This window comes from Tamandua tetradactyla, chromosome 8, assembly GCF_023851605.1.
Source record: "Tamandua tetradactyla isolate mTamTet1 chromosome 8, mTamTet1.pri, whole genome shotgun sequence".
NCBI classification, from domain to species: domain Eukaryota; kingdom Metazoa; phylum Chordata; class Mammalia; order Pilosa; family Myrmecophagidae; genus Tamandua; species Tamandua tetradactyla.
In genome coordinates, this window is record NC_135334.1 from 84201179 (window position 1) to 84224230 (window position 23052).

Below are 23052 nucleotides of genomic sequence, written 5' to 3' on the forward strand. Positions count from 1 at the left end.
GGATTGAGAATGGGGATTGTGGAAGAAGTGGGAGTTTGTAATCCAGGATATCCTGATTATATGATTTAAAGAGGCAGCTTTTTTCAGTGCGTCCAGATTCTGAGAGAGGAGGCATGTCATCTGGTGATTAAGCTGAACCTGGACAATTAGTAGGGCTTCCTTTTTATCACTACCCAGGGAAAACTGAGTTGGCATGAAGGAATTAGAGGTTCAAACCATTTGAGTCTGCTACATGGCAGACTTGGGCTGAAGCTGGGGAAGATAAAAGATAGGAATTGATTCTGGCAGAGCAAGAGAAGTCTTGACAAATGGTATTGAAGTGGGATGGAGACTTCAGCCCTCAAAAAAGGCACGGACAACCCCTTTGCTGCTGCTTATTACTTCAACTGGGCCATCCTTTCCTCAGCCCCACCAGATTCCACAGCCCCACTTTTTTAAATTAGAGAAGTTGTGGGTTTTACAAAGCAATCATGCATAAAATGCAGGATTCCCATTTACCACCCCACCCTCAACAGCTTGCACTGCTGGGGAACATGTGTTACAATTGATGATAACATTTAAAAAACAATTGTACTATTTTTTAAATCAGTAGTTACCCTTGTTACCACTGACAAAGGATTATTAAAATCGCACTATTATCTATCAACCATACTTTACATTAGGTGTGTTTTTTCCCATATACCTCCCTATAATCAACACCTTGTATTAGTATGGTGCATTTGTTATAATTCATGAAGGAACATTATTATACTAGTACTATTAACTATAGTCCATAGGGTTCACTGTGTTGTACAGTCCCGTCTTATCTTTTAATTTTTATTCTAGTAACATATACAACCTGAAGTTCCTCTTTCTAACAACATTTACCTCTAGAGTTCAGTGCTATTGATTATACTCACAATAAAATGCCACCATCACTCCCATCCATTGCCACATCTTTACCATCAGCCTAAGTAAAAATTCTGTACAACTTAAGCATCCTCTAACCTCAACCTATTTTCTGGTAACATATATTTCTAGATTCTAACTCTTTTAAGTTTGCTTATAATAATTAGTTTATAACAGTGAGATCATACAATAGTTGTCCTTTGTGTCTGGCGTATTTCACTCAATATAATGTCCTCAAGGTAATTCATGCAGTCACATGTATCAGGACTTTTCCTTTTTTTTACAGCTGAATAGTATTCCATTGTACGTATATACCACATTTTGTTTATCCATTCATCACTTGGTGTATACATGGATTGCTTCCATCTTTTAGCAATTGTGAATAATGATGCTATGAACACTGGTGTGCAAATATCTGTTCAAGTACCTGCTTTCAATTCTTCTGGATATATATCTAGTAGCAGAATTGCTGGATCATATGGTAAAGAGCTTCCTTAGAAACTGCCAACTTGTCTTCCATAGTGGTGGTACAATTTTACATTCCCGTTAGCACTGAAAGAGCGTTCTTATTTCCCCACATACTCTCCAATACTTGTAATTTTGTGCTTTTTAAATAGCAGTCATTCTAGTGGGTACGAAATGATTCCCACTGTGATTTTCATTTTCATTTCCTTAATCACTAGTGATGTTGAATATATTTTCATGTGATTTTAGTGTTTGTATTTCCTCTTTGGAGAAAAGTCTATTCAAGTCTTTTGTCTGCTTTTTTAATTGGGTTGTTTGTCTTTTTATTGTTGAATTGTAGAATTTTTTTGTATATTCTGGATATTAAACCCTTATCAGATACGTGGTTTCCAAATATTTTCTCCATTGAGTAGGCTGTCTTTTCACTTTTGGGACAAATTCCTTTGATGCACAAAAGTTTTAATTTTGAGGAGGTCCCTGTGTTGGTTTGAAATTATTACATACCCCAGAAATGCCACATTTTCTTTCCTATTCCAATCTTGCGGGGCCAGATCTATTGTTTAGGGTGGAAACCTTTGATTAGATTGTTTCCTTGGAGATTGACCTCAACAGTTTGTGGGCATGACCTTTTGATTAGATTGCTTGAATGGAGAAGTGGAACACCCAACTGTGGGTGTGGCCTTTTGATTAGATGGAGATGTGACTCTGCCCACTCAAGGTGGGTCTTGATTAGTTTACTGGAGTCCTTTAAAAAGGGAGTCATTTTGGAAAAACACAGTTGCTTCAGACCTGACAAATACAGACATTTTGGAGATGCTTGGAGCACCAACAGAGTGAGCAGACACCTAGACACAGATGTTTGGAAATGCAGAGCCCAGAAGATGTTGCCATGTGCTTTCTTGAGACATGCTAAGCAAGCCAGGACCTGGAATCGGGTCCCAGAGGAACTGAGTGAAGGTCCATAGATGCTTATAGAGGAAACCCCTGGCATCAGAAGCTGGAAGCAATGGAATTGGAAACAACGACCAGCAGACGCCAGCCACATGTCTTCCCATGTGATAGACACTGGCCTTCTTTGAGTCAAGGTGTCTTTCCCTGGATGCTTTATTTGGACATTTTTATAATCTAGAACTGTAAACTTGCAACTTAATAAACTCCTTTTTTAAAAGCTGTTCCATTTCTGGCATATTGCATTCCAGCAGCATTTAACAAACTAATAAATAAGACTTGCCAAATAGTTTTGGTGTTTGCTTGTGGGCCATCTCATATCACTACTTCAAAGACCAGTTCTTATTGGTTCTACCCCAGGCGTATCACTCTTCATCAGAGGCAAGGTGCTTCTTGCTTGTTTTTGCTTTTCTCCACCTCCATAGGAAGCTTCTCCAAATTCAGAAATTCACAGGTGTACTGGCTCCTTCTTCTTTGTATCTTTTCCCTTTTGGCCCAAACCTCTACATCTGTAACAGACTTCTCTCTGGATTAGAAGTTCAGTCTATGTACTTAATGGAGCAGAAAGTAAACTTGCCAAATCTGAAGAAAGAAGTAAGGCAGTAAATGTACAGGGTAGAACAAGACTGGGCAGGATCAAAAGGCAAGAGCAGGATGCTTACAACAAAGACAGTTTTAAAACTATAACTATTAACTGTTCATTCTTTTGAAATTTACCGGCTGTCAGCATACTGAGGGTGTAAACTGTAGGGCCTCTGGATGAATAATTCCCCTTTATTTCCCCCTGGCTTTCATCGGGTGGCATCCTCTAGCAAAGCTCAATGTCATATTCTTACCTAAGAACAGGAAGCATGTAAATATATAAGCAGCTCTTTCATCCATAAATCTGTGGCTGTACATTGTATCTTTGTTTTGGAACTTGTACTTGTGAAAAAGCCAAAGAAATCTCTCCTTTTCGTAATGTTTCTAAATTGATGATCTCTGGTCAACCATAATCCTATTTTTTAGAGATAAATTCCATTTTGCTGTGAGATCATAAAATCTTGGCGCTCCTGCTTGCTGGAATGTGTTTGTGTCTCCAAATACTGCAAACCAATAAGAAGATACTCACAGGTAGGCTGGGGCAGATAGGATTAAATGCATTCCACGGACACAAACTACCGCTTCAATGCCACCAGCTGTCAGGGCAATGCCTTCTATGGCAGATATCTATTGTTTCCATGCAGGGTCGGTCATTCTGCACTTTTCAAAGCAGGATGGCTCCATAGCAGTTGCCTAAGTCTGTTCTTCGGTCTAATAACGTATCACTTCTATGGGGTTCCACTGCAATGGGCAGCCATCATACGGTTTTTTTGCATGGGCAGGCACCCATTTCTGGTATATTGTATTCTGGAATCGAACCCAGGTCTCAGACATGGCAGGCGAGAACGCTGCCTGCTGAGCCACCGTGGCCTGCCCCATCATACAGTTTTGAAGCCGTGAAATGGCCAAATGAAGCCATCATCAAGAGGATGCTTTCTTCCTGAAGATGGGCGACCAGTGATCCTGACTCCTCTGTCACATAGTAAGGCACATGGTGGCATCTCTCAGAGTTCCTTACAGTTTATCAACCTCTTCCTCCTACTCTTCCCTGGATGTTGTACAGAGTTCATCTGGCCTCTGCAACAGTTGTTTCAGAAATTTCCTGCCTGTTTAATAGCTGTTTTGATGGAAGGTCTCAGTCCTGGAGCTCTCTACTCCGCCATCTTCCCCGGAAGTTTCCCCCCCAGACTCCCTTTTGACTTCACATTTACTGAACCAGCTTCTTCTCTTTTTGCTCTTTTCAAATCCCCCTTCAGTGTCACGATCTTTTCCCTTTTTTAAGTAAGGTATATCTTGTGCATTAAGGAACATAAAACAATAAAAAAAAACCCAAACTTTAAGCACCACTTCCTTTAAAAAATTTTTTTTTTCTTGTATAATATAGCATATATACAAAGCAAAGAAAGAAAAAAGCAGTAATTTTCAAAGCACTCTTCAACAAATAGTTACAGGACAGATCCCAGAGTGTCATGTGCTACCATTCCATCATCTCAGATTTTTCCTTCTAGCTGCTCCAGAATGTTGGAGGCTAGAAGGAATAAATATATTTTTTGGTCATATAATTGACTTTTTTCTTTTTTGTGAAAAATAACATATATACAAAAAAAACAATACATTTCAAAGCACCGCACAACGATTAGTTGTAGAACAGATTTCAGAGTTTGGTATGGGTTACAATTCCACAATTTTAGGTTTTTACTTCTAGCTACTCGAAGATACTGGAGACTAAAGGAAACAGCAATATAATGATTCAGCAATCATACTCATTTGTTAAACCCTACCTTCTCCACCATCAGCTTTGATCTTTCTCTCATCCTTTAGGGGTATTTGGGCTATGCCCATTCTAACTTTTTCCTGTTGGAAGGGGCTGTTGATAATATGGGATAGGGGGATGGAACCAGTTGCTGTTCTGGAGAAGTTGGCCCATCTAGGTTTCAGGACTTATCTGGTCCAGGGACCCACCTGGAGGTTGTAGGTTTCTCGAAAGTTACCCTAGCACATAGAACGTTTGTAGAATCTTATATATTGCCCTAGGTGTTCTTTAGGATTGGCAGGAATGGTTTTGGTTGGGGTTTGGCAAGTTATGATAGGTAGCAATGTCTAACTAAACCTTGCGTACAAGCAATCTCCAGAGTAGCCTCTCGTCTCTACTTGAAACTCTCTCAGACATGGATACCTTATTTGTTACACTTCTTTTCCCACTTTTGCACCACCTTCTTTTGAAAACTCTTGGTATTTGTGTCCTAAACATATTGTTCAACTTTGGTCTTGGGCTAGAGAGGAGAGGCTCTGCAGTTGATGACTTCATCAGTTTAGAGTCAGCCAGCAATAGTGTATTATTCTATAATGCTAGCCAGAACATCTGGCGCAACCCTGCTCCTTAAAAAAAAAATTTTTTTTATTGTATAATGTAACATATATACAAAACAAAGAAAGAAAAAATAATAATTTTCAGAGCATTCTTCAGCAAGTAAAGGACAGATGCTAGAGTGTGTTATGGACTACCATTCCATCATCTCAGATTTTTCCTTCTAGCTGCTTCAGAATACAGGAGGCTAGAAAGAATATTTTTTATCATTATAATCTACTCTCTTCTCTTTTTTTTGTGATAAATACCATATATACAAAAAAAAAGCAATACATTTCAAAGCACAGCACACCAATTAGCTGTAGAACAGATTTCAGAGTTTGGTATGGGTTACAATTCCATTTTAGGTTTTTACTTCTAGCTGCTCTAAGATACTGGAAACTAAATGAAATATCAATTTAATGATTCAGCAACCATATTCATTTGTTAAACTCTATCTTCTCTGTATAACTCCACCATCACCTTAGATCTTTCTATCCCACTCTTTAGGAGTATTTGGACTATGGCCATTCTAACTTTTTCATGTTGGAAGGAGCTGTTCATTATATGGGGTCGGGAGATGCAACTATTTGATGTTCTGGAGAGGCTAACCCCTCGAGGTTTCAGGGCTTATCTGGTCCAGGGACCCATCTGGAGGTTGTAGATTTCTGGAAAGTTACCCTAGTGCATGGAACCTTTGTGGAATCTTATATATTGCCCTAGGTGTTCTTTAGGATTGGCTAGAGTGGTTTTGGTTGGAGTCAGGCAAGTTATGAAAGGTAGCAATGTCCAACTGAAGCTTCGGTAAGAGTGACCTCCAGAGTAGACTCGCAATTCTATTCGAATTCTCTCAGCCACTGAGAGAATACAACTATACTTCTTTCCCCCCTTTTGGTCAGGATGGAATTGTTGATCCCATGGTGCCAGGGCTGGACTCAACCCTGGGAGTCATCTCCCACTTTGAAACCCTGCTCATTTTATATGTGGAGAATCTGAGGCCCAAAGAGCTCAAGCGGCCACTGTAAACAGGTGTTAAATGAACACCTACAATATAGCCCACCCTCTTCTAGGGCTGGATAAATGCTTTTCAACGGCCTACCCATTCTGATTAGTAAGGTGGGTATAATTCGCTCAGGTCCTCAGTAGGGGGAGGGGGGAATCTTCTATTCAAAGCACAGTAACACCAGGAGCAGCAGACTTTGCGGGGTTAAACCCTTACCAAGGTGTGATATGGCACTCAACATCTGGAGGTTCGAAAGAAAAGTTTGCCTCACCCTCTCTGGCTTTCAAATGCACCTTAAACCTAAACTCGGTGGCCCTAAGCATCAATAAACGTTTGGGGAATGGATACACCAGCCACCCTCTGCCTTCCCTTCCCCTCCACATCCTCCCTTGCTTGAGGGACTTGCTTGCATTTGAACCCCTGGCCGGGAACTTCTCAGGGTCTAGCCTAACCGTCTCAGACAGGAACCGGTCCCCAAGGCAGGGAAGGAGCTCCCTTTTTCACCGCGGGGTGCCGTTCGGGGCTGGGCATGCTGCTCTTTGTCTCTCCGGTTTTTCTTCGGGATGAGGGCTCCTCTTCCAAGTGCATGCGGGCACCAAAACTGGCTCGTGATGGGATGAGGACACATTGTGGGGATCCCAGATGGTGTTTCCCTTCTCGGCTGGAACAGCGGGCCATACTTTCCCACCCGCAGGGGTGGACCGACCCACCGACACCACGCTCGCGCTGAACCGTGCAGCGGACGCCGAGCGGGCGGAGCCGGGAGGGGCTGGGCGGGGCCTGGCGCGGTCACGTGACCGCGCGGGGAGCTGCGGCGGCTGCGGCGGGGCCGAGGGGCGTCAGAGGCGACTAAGGGCCGGCGGAGTTGGCAGGGGAGCCTGGGCAGGCGGCGCAGTTGTGGCAACAGGGACGTGGTCATGGGGTTCTTGAAGGACGAGCTGCTCAAGGCCATTTGGCACGCGTTCACCGCGCTCGACCTGGACCACAGCGGCAAGGTCTCCAAATCGCAGCTCAAGGTGGGCTCCCCTGGCTCCCCAGCCAGCCCCGCTCCGGGCGCGCCCTCCACTTCCCCTGTGGAAGCCGGACTCGGGCGGTGTCCGCGGAGAAGGGCGGGCGGGAATGCGGTCGAGAGGCCTGCTCCGGGGCAGAGGGTCGGACGCCGGGATTTGGCATTTTCTCTTGCTTTCCCGCGGTGCCTTCGGGCTTGAGTATTAGTTCCCTCAGTGCACGAAGTGAGGGGGACTAAAGTGGGGGTGGGATCTCTGCAGGGCGAGCTAGGTTCCCTGTTAACGCAGAGGACTCAGAAAATTTCCGACTCGGAGAGGGAGGTGGGAAGGGTCCGTAGGGGACTGTCAGAGTTTCCTCATTATGCTGGGAAGGAAGGGACTTGCCCGAGGTCATAGGGCAGAGCCTTCTACACACCGCGTCCATCACCGGGTCTTCTAAATGGTCTACTGCCCCCAAGGCGCCCGGGCAGTTCAGAGTAGGGAGAAAAGCCCAGAACCCCGCCTCCAGTGGCTTCTTCCTTTGCGGGCCTTTGGCGATGGGGGGCGCTTTTTCTAGCTTGTGAAAACCTCCCGGCCCATAGTCCTCAGGTCTGGAACTGGAGGGTGTGCTGTGTCGCGCAGGGAACTTAGCTTCGGGTGAGGAGCATTGATCTTTCTGGCACCCTGCTAAAGCTGCTGCTTTTGCAGACTCTTTGTTGTGGCTGCCAAAGACCCCACCACTGAATGAGAGTATAAGGTACACATAAAGGGGTGATTGTAAATTGAGTAACCCCAAGTAGGGAAGGTGGCACTCAGCCAGGAGAAATTGGCAGCTTCTTGAGAGTATAAAATATGGCAACAGACAAGAGGAGCCATTCACAGACATTTTCAAATATACACATCTTGGATCTGATTTTCATAGCCTTTTCAGGAAATGAATTTTCTGAAGCTTGGATTGACTATGTATATTTTATGCAGTAACCAGGGGCTTCTTTTATGCCCCTGGTAGGATTTAACATTCCTTCTTGTATTCTTTTCATCTTCCTCTTTTTCTCATTCATAGGGTCATACATAGTTTGGAAGGGATATAATTCCAGGGTCCGGACACATGATCTCCATAAGTTTTATTATTGCTTTATTTTAAAAATTAGCATGCAGTAAAATTGCCTTTTTGGTGTATAGTTCTAAGTTTTGACATTATAACGCATGTATAGAATTGTCTAACTCCCACCACAGTCAGGGTACAGAACGTTTTCATCACCCGGAAAGCCTTCTAGTGCTACCCTTTGTAGTCACATCTTCAATCCACTGCTGGCAGTTGCTGGCAACTATTGTTCTGTTCTTAGCTGCTATTGTTTTGCTTTTTGCAGATGTGATATAAATGGAGTCATGTAGTACCTAACCTTTTAAGACTTGCTTTTGAGACTCAGCATGTTTTAGCGATTCACTCATATGTATCAGTAATTCTTTTTAAATTCAGGGTAGTATTCCATTGTATGAATGTACCATGCTTTATCCATTCATCCTTGAAGAACATTTGCATTGTTTCCAGATTTTGGTGACCACCAATACAGCTACATTTTACTTTTAACTTACCTGTACGATTATATTTGAATTGGGCTTCTTGCAGATAGCAGTAGTTTGGTCTTTTTTAAAAAATTCTTTCTGATGATCTTTCTTTTAATTAGTGTGTTTAAATCATTTGCATTGAATGTAATTTTGCTATGATTGGATTTAGGATTGCCAATTTATCATTTCTTTTTTCTTGTTGTTGTTCCTCTGATTCTCTTTTCCTGTTGTATTTTGTTTTTTTTAACTTATTTTTTGGGTTGTTTTTAATATATTTTAGTTTTTCATTATAATATTGAGTTTTTACTGTATTTTGTTGTAAAGTTTTTTAGTGGTTGCTCTAGGGATTACAATATACATACCTAACTTTTCAGTCTACTTAGAATTAATATTTTACCACTTTAGGAGAAATGTAGAAACCTGTCACCATATAGTTACCTTTACCTTCTGTCCTTGATGGTGTAGTGGTCTTATTTATTAATCTACATACATTGGAAACCCCATCAGATAATGTTAAAGTTTTTTGCTTTCAATTATCATTCATATTTTAAAGATCTTGAGAGAAGGTACAGGCATGTCTTGGAGGTGCTGAAAGGTCAGTTCCAGACCACTGCAGTAAAGTGAGTCACATGAATTTTTGGGTTTCTCAGTGCATGTAAAAGTTATGTTTAGACTGTATTGTAGTCTATTAAGTGTGCAGTAGTAGTATGTCTAAGAAAACGATGTATATACCTTAATTAAGATGTGACACAAAGACATGAAATGAATACATACTGTTGGAAAAATGACTCTTATACACTTGCTCTATACAGGCTTGGCACAGACCTTCAATTTGTAAAAATCTAATATCAGTGAAGTTCAGTAAAGCAAAGCAAAATAAAATGAGGTATGCCTGTAGTCTGTTCTGTTTTCCCAGATATTTAGCCCTTGATTTTATAGATGTGCCTTCTGATATGTTTAGTGACTTGCCCCAAATCACAGTTGTATGTGATAGCTAAGTCTAGAACCAAACTTTTAAAACTTTTGAGCCAATACTTTCCACATTTCTCACTTCCTATTGATGACATAAATGAGATGTTTCCTTATGACTTGTTGCACTCCATTTAAAATTTTCTTTGTGTGGTAACATACTCTTGAGGCTGCGTATAGGTAAAGTATTCACAGAGTTCTGGACAGCAGGCTTGGCAGAAAGTCTTAAATCCCAGTTCATAGCTTTAAACCCTAAGAGGTTAATAATACAATTGTGTAACTGTGTTTCTCTTTTTTGTTTCACCCTCCTCTACCTAAGAGAGACCCTTTGGGATTGAATCAGTTCTTTTTGCCCTGCCAATGGAAAGTAATTTAAAACTTCTATTTAGGTCTCTTTTTTTTGGTGTTTGATTCTGGCTTGATGAAAAAGATTAGTAGAAGCAATTTTAGGCTCTTAAGAGTTAATATCCATGGACAAACCTTGGGTGAACATAGATGAGCCTTAATGACATGTTGAGTGAAATAAGCCAGAACCCAAAAGACAAATATTGGATGATTTCACTTACATGAATTATCTAGAATAAGCAATTTCATAGAGGCAGAAAGTAGATTACATGTTACCAGGGGCCAAGGGATAAGGGGAATGAGGAGTTATTGCTTAATGACTGCAGAGTTTTTCTGTTTGAGTTGATGAAAAAGTTTGGGTGATGAATGTTGGCAATGGTAGCATAATACTGTGAATGTGATCAGTACCACTGAATTGTATGTTGGAAAGTGGTTAAAATGGGAAGTAGTGAGTTGTATATATGATACTACAATAAAAAGTAAAAAAAGAACAGGTTCATATTTCTATAAATGAAATATCATAAAAGTGATTTATTTAACAGTAGACTCAGAATTATATATCCAAAACAAGGGTTAAAATGGTTTTAGATAAAAATGATAATTTTTGAAGGTTTTATGTATATTCTAAAATTTTCTTGACACTTGCCTTTTTAATTACCTTCAGAAATTTTGACACAGTGATTGGATGCATTCACTGTCTAATGGACCTTCATGTGTTAGACATTGTGCTCAATGGTGAGGGTGATGTAATAGCAAAAGGTGGGGAGAAAAGAAATATGAAGCTTTGGTTTTTTTTAAAAACTTTTTTTTGTATGCTGTATGGCAGGGTCACATTTCATTCTTTTTCCGTGTGAATATCCCATTATTGCAGCACCAAATTTTTTTGCTTGTTTGTTTTTGTTGGTTTGTTTGTTTGTTTTGTTTTGGGAAGTGCATGGGCTGCAAATTGAACTTGAGTCTCTCACATGGCAGGCAAGAATTCTACCACTGAACTGCCCTTGCACCCCGAATCTTTACTTTTAATGAGTTTAAAGTTTAGTAGACAATTAAGAGAATAAGTAACCATTAGAGAAGGCATTTCTATATATAGATTATATTAATCAGACAATTGCTCTGTCCTTAAAAAAAGGAAAGTCTGATGGTAGAGAAAAGAGATAAGGAGACACATATTAGGTAGAAGGTGTTGAATGTGACAAATGATAAACTTTTGCATAATCTCAGCTAGAGCCCTTGGTGTTCTTTAGGGTTAAAAGGAATGGTGTTGGGGGGTGCAAGGGTAGTTCAGTGGTAGAAATCTCGCCTGCCATGTCGGAGACTCAGGTTTGATTCCCAGCCCATACACTTCCCAAACAAAAAAGCAAACAAACAAATGAAAAAGCAAACAAAAATTCAGCAAGTGGTGCTGCAATAAGGGGATACTCACATGGAAAAAGAATGAAATTTGACCCCACCGTACAGCATACAAAAAAAGGAATGGTGTTGGTTGGAGTTTGGCAAACTCTGATTATTAGCAATATCTAGCTGAAGTTTGTATAGGAGTAGCTGCCAGAATAGCCTCTCGACTCTATTTGAACTCTGAGTCACTGATACCTTATTTTGTTGCACTTCTTTTTCCCCTTTTGGTCAGGAAGGCATTGTCGATTCCACAGTGCCAGGGCCAGTCAGATCCCTGGAAGTCATATTCCATGTTTCTGGGAAGCCTTTCACCCCTGGATATCATGTCCAATGTAGGGGGGAGAGTAATGATTTTCCTTGCAGAGTTGGGCTTAGAGAGAAAGAGAGGCCCCATGTGAGCAGCAAAAGGGGTTTTCTGGAAGTGACATAACTATATATTAGGCATAACTATAGATAGGCTTAGCTTCTCCACTACAGAAATAAGTTTCATAAGAGCAAGCCTCAAGATCAGGGACTTGGCCTATTGAGTTGGGAGTCCCTAATGTTTGAGATAGTATCAGGGGTTTTCCCTGTGGGAAAGTTTAATATTTTTAAAAATTCCATATTTTTTCTCTAGTCCCTCAAAGGACTTTGCCAGTACTTTTTAATTATCTGCCCTACATACTCTGGAATGTATCTGGGTATCACGTTAAGCTATACAGAATTGTAAGACCTTATTCCCAATTCTTGGCTCTAGGTGTTTAGGTTGTTTAACTGAACTGGCCTGACAAGTTGCGTTAGATTGTGTGTTACAGAAAATTTAGGTTTTAGACAAAGTAAATGTCTCTCCTTTTGGTCTCATACAGTTGGTGAGGTTCTAAAATATAGATAGTATCATTTTTTCCCCTGTATTCTGATTTACCTTAGTCCCAATCAGATCGGCCTCGTTCTTATCTCCAGTTGAAACCTAATCTCTTTTTTGGCTCTTTAACAGTTGCTGTACATTGGAATGCTGACTTTCAGAGCTGCAGAACTCCAGTTCTGAGTCTTAGGTGTCACACAGGTATCCATAGTTCCAGGAAAATACCAGGTTATGCACTTAGAAGCACAGCATTTCAGAATTTAGAAATAGCATTAAAGCGACAGGAATAAATGTGACTGCTGTAAGAGCTTACAACCTAGGCCCGAATTTTCTATTAAGTATTTTCTAAAAGAGACCATACAATAGTTGTCTTTTTGTTTCTGGCTTATTTTGCTCACTATAATGTCCTCAGAGTTGATTCACTTTGTTGCATGCCTCATGATCTTGTTCCTTTATGTAGCCGCACAATTTTCTGTCGTATGTATACACTACAGTTCACCCTTCTGCTCGCCAGTCAGTATACCCTTCGGCCACTTCCTTCCATTAGGTGTCATGAATAATGTCACCATAAGCATTGAGTCCCTGCTTCAGTTCTTTTGAGTATATTCCCAGTAACGAGATTGCCTAGTCCTATGGCGATTCATTACATTATCCTCTGGAGGGGCTGCTACCCTGCCAACATTGCATAGCTAACCTCTCCACATTTTCTCTAGTACTTGAATCTTTCTGTTTATTTATTTATTCTGATTCTGCAGATTTTGTTGAGATATATTCAGATAGTGTATATTCTCTCCAAAATAAACACTCAGTGTTTCACAGTATTCTCACTTAGTTATTATTTATTTTGAATGTAAATTTAATGTACTGTGTGCAAATTCATGGAAGACTGAAAACTGCTGAGATTGAAAGTTTTCTTTATATCCTCAAGAAAGTGCTGGGTACATATAAGTAGCTGAGTAAATATTGTTGAATTGAATGTTAGAAATTTCCTTTTCCACCTACTTTTCTCCTTGGCTTGGTTTTGGTGTTTGTGCCCTTCTTTTGTCTGTGTCTTTTCTTTTTTTCCTTTTATAAATGAGGATCACTTATGTGTGGATTCCATACTCTAGGAAACCTTACAATACCCTATCTGATACAGACGTTGTTACTTTTAAGCTTTGGTCTGAATTTGCAGAAGTCACAATGGAAATAGGTTTTGGGCATATTATTTGAGTGTGAGGCAATGATTTTATTTTCTTCTACTGATGTTTAAAAATGATCTTCAGATAATTTGGAGTTTTCGTGGTATTGCTGAAAGATACTAAATCTCCTGATATTATTTAGAAATACATACAGTTCTAAGAAGGAAAAAAAAGCACTTTACTAAAACAAGTAAACTTTTTGAATAGGTGATCTCTGCAGATAATGTAAAATTTAAAAAGTTCAAAAGAGAATATATGAAAGCAGAAAGTAGGTCTCCCCTCACCTCAGTCCTGCACTAGTTCCTTGTCCTGGAGGTAACCAGTATTTCCAGTTTCTTGTATTTCTTTCAGAGAGCAAAATGTACTTTAAAATTAATGCTCTTACTGTTATGGTAAATGTTTCCTCTTAAATATAGCAAAATCTGTGATATTTTTGCAACTTTGATTATAACTTTACTTAGTAATTATGGTTGCAGCGTGAATTACATGGTAGTGCTGGAAATATCTTGAAATAAGCTTATTGGTTCTGCATTTTTATCCTTTTGTTTTTAGAAACAGTTTATTTTAACGTTACGCTTTTGAAATAAAAGGGCTTAAAACTCTAGTGAGACTCTAAATGAGAAAAATGTTGAGAAACAGCATGTGGAATAGTTTGAATTTTTCTTAATTTCACAGAAAGATTTTCAGCTGTAGGTTTACTACTCTTTGCCTGGGTGTTTGTTGGAGTATTTTTGTGAATAATATGGTGTCTTCTGTTCTCATGTAAACATTTAGCTGTGCTCACCCCCTAGACCCATTTTAACTTGCTAGTTACAAGAATAATTGAGCTAGGCCAGTGGCCAGTGACATATATAAAGGAGGCAAGTTGCAGTGAAGAGCTTTCATTGTGAAATACAGTACAAAGATATGGTTAATTCTTGTGAACTTGGCATGTATAGTATTCCCTCCTAGTCTTCAGGCTTAAGTTTCTGATAACTCTTGTGGTAAAAGTTATTACCGTTGAGGAACTAAAGATCTAATTTGAAAAAGGAGGTTAGAGGACTGGAGTTATAAGTGACCCTAAAAAGTCTTTGTAGATATTTTTTATGTTTCACCAAAATAAAACAGTAAAGACAGTTATCTAAATAAAGAAAATTTCAGGGACATTTAAAACAGAGACGTTTCAGAAATCTTAAAATGGTGATAATGGGTTCTGGATTATTTCTGTTTTCTATTCCCTATTTGTTAGAAATTATTTAGTGAGGTAACTTGGAAGTCTTTGTGTTTTTTTGAAATTCATGTAAAGTTTTGCTTTGTAAAAGATAATATGCAAACAGTGAGGCACTTTTTTTTGTGTGTTTGGCCCTCTATCTTAATACAAGTGCTGTTTCTGATTTTATGACTCAGAGCTCTTAATCTTCAAGATCCCTATTTTGTATTTCCTTTGGGGTCTTACCACAGTTCCGGAGGTAGTGAGTAATTGGAAGCTAGAAGCAAGAGGCTTTAGGTGACCTTTTTAAACTTGGTTTGCCATCACTGATAGGTATTTCTCATTCCTCCTCAACATGAAGGTTATCACAGAGCCTTAGCCCTGTTGGTAATGATTAGCTTCATGCCATTGCAGATCCCAACTAGGCAGAACACTTTGACTTGTCTCCCAGCCCCTTTTAAATGCATTCCTGCTCCCTTCCCCCAACATAAGCCTAAGATAGCCTTTTGCCTCATCTTCCCCAAGACTGCAAATCATAGAACTGTTTTTTCTGCTCTGCTTTCTGCTTTATTTTCTTTTTATCTGAACTTCAGATTCCTATTTGCATTTCTCAGCAATCAAAGGAAAAGTATTTAGGAGGAAATCCACATACACTTGAATTTCATGCAGCGATCTTGCCATTAGGGAAGTATTTCTATAATATTGGAAAAACTAATTTTTCATGTTAAGATTCTTTTACGCTGGCACTTTCTTCCTTCTTCTCCTGAGGATTGTCCCCCATCTGTTTCCACGCATGGAAATTCTGTGGTGTTGAAATGGAAAGAGCACCTGTTGCTTTGTTTCATCTTCTTTAGGAATAATTAAGTGTATAACTAAGTTTGATTTAGACCAGAAGAGTCATATATGTAGACATGGTATATACCAATCAGAAGAGACTTTAATTAGAGTAAAAGTTATTCTGGCCATGTGGGTAATGTTGAAAGATACTGTGTTTCATTGATAGGTAGTTTTGGGAGGATGGGGCATTACCTTCCTTGTCAGACAGCATAGCCCCATCAATTCTTTCTGTTGGTAGGGTCATGGATGTCTCAGCCAAATGGCTGTTACCCTGGACATGAAAGCAGGAGCTTGTGGACAGCTTATTCAAATCTAAGTGACTTTCTTGGTCATTGACAGTGATCATTTGAGAAACAGTGTTAGGTATTGGTACACCAGATTGGGAGTAGATCAGGTTATATTGGAATTTTGAGATCCTTTACCTGGGTGACTTTAGGGAAATTGCTTTGCTTATATTTTAAGATATCTGTAAAATGGGAATAAGACATAACACCATGTTGGCTTGAATAGATGGAGTTCACAGCTTTTTTTGTGTGACTACAGAAACACCTACTGACCACTTATTTCCTTTCAAACACTGATGTTGAAGAAAATCTACAAATTATGAATTTCATTTGGCATCTACTGAGCATCTTTTGTTTAGTTGCTCCAGGAAAGGAAAAAATACGACATTGTCCCTTAGCTTGAAGAGTGGATGGATTGGTAAAGAAGTTAATGTATGAAACAACTGTGTATAGAACATACTTAAGCACATTCTATAGAGTGTAGAAAATGCATACTCTAGACTTGTGCTAAAACGGCACCCATTAGCCAAATGTGGCTATTGAGCACTTGAAAAGTGGCTGGTCCAAATTGAGATATGCCATTAAATGTAAAGCACACACCAGATTTGAAAGACTTCGTGTGAGAAAAAGAATGAAAGATATTTATTATTGATTACATCTTGAAATAAATCAATATTTGTTATTGATTACATGTTGAAATGCTAGCATTTTGGATGTTGTGCTGATTTGAAACTATTATGTACTGCAGAAAAGCCATATTTTAATCCTGATCCAATCTTGTGGGGCCAGACCTATTGTTTAGGTGGGTGGAAACTTTTGAGTAGATTGTTTCTACACGTAATTGTGGGTGGGACCTTTTGGTTAGATGGAGATGTGACTCTGCCCATTCAAGGTGGGTCTTGATTAGTTTACTGGAGTCCTTAAGAAGGGGAGATATTTTGGAGAAAACAGACATGTAGACTATTTGGAGATGCTTGGAGTACTGACAGAGAGAGCAAACACCTAGACAGGGACATTTGGAGATGCAGAGCCCAGCAAATGTTGCATTGTGCCTTTCCATGAACCCAGAGTTTGTCCTGGAGGAGCTAAGTGAAGGCCCATAGATGGTTAGAGAGAAAACTACTGGTATCAGTAAATGGAAGGAACAGAACTGGAAACAAGGACCAGGAAATGCCAGCCACATGCCTTCCTATGTGACAGACTTTGGCCTTTCTTGAGTCAAGGTATCTTTCTATGGATGCCTTAGTTTGGACATTTTTATGGCTTTGGAACTATAAACTTGTAACTTAATAAACCCTATTTATAAAAGCCAGCCCATTTCTGGTATATTGTATTTCTGTCATTATTGCCAAACAAAAACGTGTTATTAAAATTAATTTCACCTATTTTCTTTTTTAAAAGTGGCTATTAGAAAATTTGGAATTATATATATGGTTTGTACTACATTTCTTGCAGACAGTTCCTGTAGAAGTTCAGAGAAAATAGACAAAAAGATGTAAACATTAGTAGACATGGAAGGTTTTATGGATGAAATAGAAGTTCAGCTCTGGAAGGAATAAGATTCTTGTCCAGTGCAGTCACAGAAAGGTAGCATGTATGAAGGCATCATTATAGATAAAAACAAGAGTCCAAACTTGGAGTATTTGTGAGCAGTAAGGAAATATTTTGGGTGGAGTAGAATATTTCTTTTGAGGCTTAGTGGAAAATTAGGATTTAAAGGGACATGGGGCTGAATTTTAGATGTCTTTGAATGCCCTTGCACAGAATGGGTGGTTAATATGTATTTGACAGATCATCTGTTAGAATGATCTTCTAAAAAGTGGGAAAGTATTAAAAGTTTTGGGGAGGTATATAAAAAAAGATATGGCTTTAAGATTATTCTGATAATGTGGGTATAATGAACTAGAAGAAAGAGGATGGTGTTGGGGAAACAAGGTTAAGTTAGAAAGCTAAACCTCAAAATTTTTGTCTGATCCCTCACCTCTTACAAATGAGGAATCTAAAGGTCAAGAAAGAGAGGTGGCTTCCCATGGCTACACAAAGTAATGGAGCAGAGACAGGTCTCTTATCTCCCAAATCAGTGCTCTTTCTCTCCTGACAGAAAGAGTTAGGTGGCTGCTATGAAGTCTGGGTTGCTGAGTGCTGGACTGGGGTGGTGGCAGTGGAAATCTAAACAGATCGGTTTCCTACCCTTACAGAGCTTAAGGTCTTGGAAATGAGACAAACAAACTGGCAATTTGAAAATAGTCAGATAAGGGAAGTACACAGTGCTGCAGAGGCACAGAAGAGGGTAACTACTTAGCCTGCAGCGAGTATTGGAGGAGTCAGGTCAGAGATTGCTTCCCAGGGGAAGAGACATTGTTACTAGCCTTAAGGATTCTGTGAAATTCCTCTGTAACAACTTCTATGATAAAGATTTGGAAATTAAATCCTTTGAAGGAACAGAAAAAATGTCAGGAGAGAAAGAGCACTGATTTGGGAGATAAGAGACCTGTCTCTGCTCCCTTACTTTGTGTAGCCATGGGAAGCCACCTCTCTTTGCTGACCTTTAGATTCCTCATTTGTAAGATGTGAGGGATCAGACAAAAATTTTGAGGTTTAGCTTTCTAACTTAACTTTGTTAGCTTTATGTATTTACCGATGTCATATATTCAGGAGTGGTTGCTGTGTGACAACTCTGTGTTAGAATGGGACTTGCTACTGAGAGCTAGGAGCCCGTATTTCCTCCATTTCTCGCACTCTTTGGGTTGCCTTGTGTTGAGTGACTGGGGACTGGCTTGAGAAGAGTGTGACCTGCTACTCCCATCTCGCTCAGTCATTGGCTGAGGTGGACCCTAAGATACTTTGCTTCACGAATCTCAGGCCAGATGGGGTATGCATGATAAATCCTGGTGCTGTTAATAACAAATAGAGGCATTATTTCAATTTTTTTTAATTAAAAATATTTTTATGTGTCTCCATACGTTTATGTATTTCTATATCTATACACACACACACACACACACACACACACACACAGATATGTGATATGTATATCATAGGGAATTTTGTTCACAACTGTTTTTTTGTGTGTGTGTGTGGTACATGGGCCAAGAATTGAACCTGGGTCTCCTACGTGGCAGGTGAGAATTCTACCACTGAACATCCCGTGCACCCCTGAGACATTATTTTTGACTCTGAAAGTGATCTGAATTAGGGATGCCAGTTAAACAAAATATTTTTCTGGGAACAAGATTACAATATAGGGAGATAAATTCAAAGAATTTATACATGAGGAGGATGGGAATCAAAATTAAATTAAAAAAGAAAATTCTGGAAAATTCTTAAATGGATCTCATTTAGACAGTATTTGTTGAATAGCTTTCTCATCAGGTTTTGGTATTGCTCATTTCCCTTTCTGGAATTTTCAGAGTAGTGGGAGATACAGACACAGACACTTACTGGAGTTAAGTCCTCTTACAATGATTTATTTCCTAAAGGCTTTTTGTGTGGTATTCCAGAGGGAGGCTGGAATCTAAGGAGGCAGTCAAGCCAAGAGGCGTGGATGACTCAAATGAGTAAAGGCCTGCAATGCTTTGTTTATATGTGTGCTTTTAGTGGTGCACTTTATCTGGAACCCCTGGATCAACTTAATTATTTTTTATTTTCCAAAATAGAAAAGTTTCATCTTTTTTTTATTATAAAGATATGAATATATAAGCAATATATTAAAGAATAAAGGCAAAAGTAAAAACACCTGAAATTTCATCATCTAAGGCAGATGCAGTTAACTTTTCAATGAATATGTTTCTTGACACTTCTTTCCCTTGCTCATGCACACACGCACACGTACGCACACATGCGTACATGCATATGCATGTATAAACATATACACATATATCCTTTTATGTAAATGGAATAATATTTCATGTGCTTTTGTACCTTGATTTCATAAATATTGTTTCCATGTCAGTGGCTATAGAATATAGACACCATTCTTTTTAGTGGTTCTTGAATTGTTTCACTGTATTGATGTGTCATGCTTTATTTAACTACTTTCCTATTCATAGATATTTGATATGTTTTCAGTTTTTATTGTTCACTTCAGTGAATTTCACTGAGCATCCATCTGGGTACACCTATCTTCTTGAAATAAATTCTTGAAGTGTAATTGTTGGGTGTGTCGGTTTTCAAAATATTATGTACCTCAGGAAAGCTTTTAATCTTGATCTGATCTTATGGGGAAAGCCAATCACATGGTCACACTGTAAAAGCTATATAGTTATATAATTGTCTTCAAGTATCAAGGCTACTGAAATACAGTTCAGCAGTTTTAGGTAATTCCTTCTAGCTAGGCTAATACACTAAAAACTAAAAAGGGATATCTATATAATGCATAAAAACAACCTTCAGTATGACCTCTCAACTTTATTTGAAATCTCTCAGCCTGAAGCTTGGTTTTGTTTCATTTCTCTTCCCTTTTTGGTCAGGAAGACTTTCTCAATCCCATGATGCCAGGTCCAAGCTCACCCCTGGGAATCATGTCCCATATAAGGGGGGAGGGCAGTGAGTTCACCTGCTGAGTTAGCTTAGAGAGAGAGGCCACATCTGAGCATCAAAAGAGGTTCTCTGAGGGTGATTCTTAGGCATCATTATAAGTAGGCTTAGCTTCTCTTTTGCAGGAATAAGTTTCATGAGGCCAAACCCTTTATCTTGGTAGTCGCCAGTGCTTGTGAGAATATCTCTACTCAATGTTTGGTCACTTTTTCAACTTTTTACTTGTTTATTTTTATTTATTTATTTTTGCATGGGCAGGCAACGGGAGTAAAACCCAGGTCTCCAGCATGGCAGACGAGAAATCTGCCACTTAGCCACCATTGTACCGCCCTTTTTCAACTTTTTAAATAGTTCCTGTATGGGGTACTGCTTTCTTTCATAGCTTTAGAGCTGTAACTGAGTCTTGGGTGTCACATAAATACCCGAAGTTTCTGGGAAAGACCATGTTATATACAAACAGCTCAGTATCTCAGAATTTAGAAATAACACTTATACCTCCTGAATATATGTGACTGCTGTAAGACAATCTAGGACTGTTTAAAATAAGACCCAACCTGATAACCCAGGCTCTTGACTTTAGTTCATTGAATTTTTATATTATAGTTAGTCCATGTGATTGAGGCATGATAATATTTGTCTTTTTGTTTCTGACATTTCACTCAACATACTCTCCTCAAGATCCATTCACCTGGTTGCATGTCTCATGCTTCTGTAGGCTTTGGATGATTTTTAGGCAAGGAAATAGGTAAGACATAAGCAGCACTTTAATTGTAATTTGGCAGAAGTATCCTCGAGGTGATTGATTGCCCTTGGGACCTGAGAGAAATTGTGATGTCAGTGATGACTTGAGAGTTTTTTTTTAAACTTTTTTTTATTGTATAGTATAACATATATATACAAAGCAAAGAAATAAAACAATAGTTTTCAAAGCACTCTTCAACAAATAATTACAGAACAGGTACCAGAGTTTGTCATGGACTACCATACCATCATTTCAGATTTTTCCTTCTAGCTGCTCCAGAATGTGGGAGGCTAGAGGGCTTAAATACTTTGTATCCTCACAATCGACTTTTTTTCCTTCTTTTTTTGTTGAGCAATAACATATGTACAAAAAAAGCTATAAATTTGAAAGCGCAGCACCATACTTGGTTGTAGAACGTATTTCAGAGTTTGACATAGGTTACAGTTTCACAATTTTAGGTTTTTACTTCTAGCTGCTCTAAAACACTGGAGACTAAAAGAGATCTCAGTTGAATGATTCAGCATTCATATTTGTTTGTTAAATCCTGTCTTTTCTGTATAATTCCACCATCACCTTTCATCTTTCCATACCTCTCATTGGGGTTGTTTGGGCTATGGCAATTCTAAATTTTTGATATTGGAAGGGTCTGTCACTAACATAGGGTAGGGAGAGGGAACTATCTGATATTCTGGAGAGGATGGGCTAGGTTTCAGGACTTATCTGGACCAGTGACCCATCTGGAGGTTGTAGGTTTCTGGCAAGTTACTCTAGTGCATGGAACCCTTGTGGAATCTTATAGATTGTCCTAGGTGTTCTTTAGGATTGGCTGGAATGGTCCTGGTTGGGGGTTGGTCAGTTATGATGGGTAGCAAGGTCTACCTCAAGCTTGCATAAGAGCAAATAGAGCCTCTCGACTCTATTTGAACTCTCTCTGCCACTGATACTTTATTAATTATACTTCTTTTCCCCCTTTTGGTCAGGATGGAATTGTTGATCCCACGGTGCCAGGTCTGGATTCATTCCTGCGAGTCATTTCCCATGTTGCCAGGGAGACCTTCACCTCTGAATGTCTTGTCCCACGTAGGGGAGAGGGCAATGATTTCACTTGCAGAGTTGGGCTTAGAGAGGCTGAGGCCACGTCTGAGCAACAAAAGAGGTCCTCCAGAAGTAACTCTTAGGCATTTATCTATAGGTAGTCTAAGCTTCTATGCCACCTACATAAGCGTCACAAGAGTAAGCCTCATGATCGAGGGCATGGCCTATTGATTTGGGTGTCCCTAAAGTTTGACACAGTATCAGGGGATTTCCTGATGGTAAGGTTTAATAGTTCCATAGTCTTTCTCCCCTCCCTCAGGGGACTTTGCCAATATTTTTTGATTTTCTGCTTAATATATTCTAGGATGTTTCCAGGCATTACAATAATCTATACAGAATTAAAGGACCTCTTTCTCATTCTGGGCTCCCTGTGTTTCAGTTGTTCAAATGAGCTATACAAATAGGTTGAGTTAGATTAGGCACTACAGAAAATTTCAGTTCCAGATCAAATAAACCTTTCTTCCATTGGTCTCAAAGAGTATGTGTGGTTCTGAAATATAGACACTGTCTTCCTTACCCCTATGTTCTGAATTACTTTAACCTCAACCTGTTCTGCTTCATTCTTATCTCTAAATATCAGGTTATATATATAAAACAGCCTCTCAAAATCCAGAAATAATAATCACCACTCTGGGCTTCATATGTCTGCTCTAAAATCTTACAATCTAGGCCCCTGTTTTCTTATAAGTATTTTCTACATGTGACCATACCATTGTTATTCTTTTGTTTCTGGCTTATTTTGTCTCACTGACTGTCCTGCATGTTCATTCACATCGTGGCATGCCTCACAACTTTGTTCCTTTTTGTAGCAGCACAGCCTTCATTCATAAGTATACACCATCGTTTGCCA

General features: G+C 39.3%; 1 protein-coding gene across 1 annotated transcript in view; it reads left to right on the top strand.

Moving 5' to 3' along the window:
* The first annotated feature begins 7038 nt into the window (after positions 1-7038).
* Positions 7039-23052, top strand: part of SWAP70 (switching B cell complex subunit SWAP70) — a 124132-nt gene continuing 108118 nt past the window's right edge. Inside the window, exon 1 of the mRNA XM_077113965.1 lies at positions 7039-7249. Coding sequence (XP_076970080.1) covers positions 7151-7249 — 99 coding nt within the window. The 5' untranslated portion in view covers positions 7039-7150. The remainder of the gene's footprint in view (positions 7250-23052) is intronic.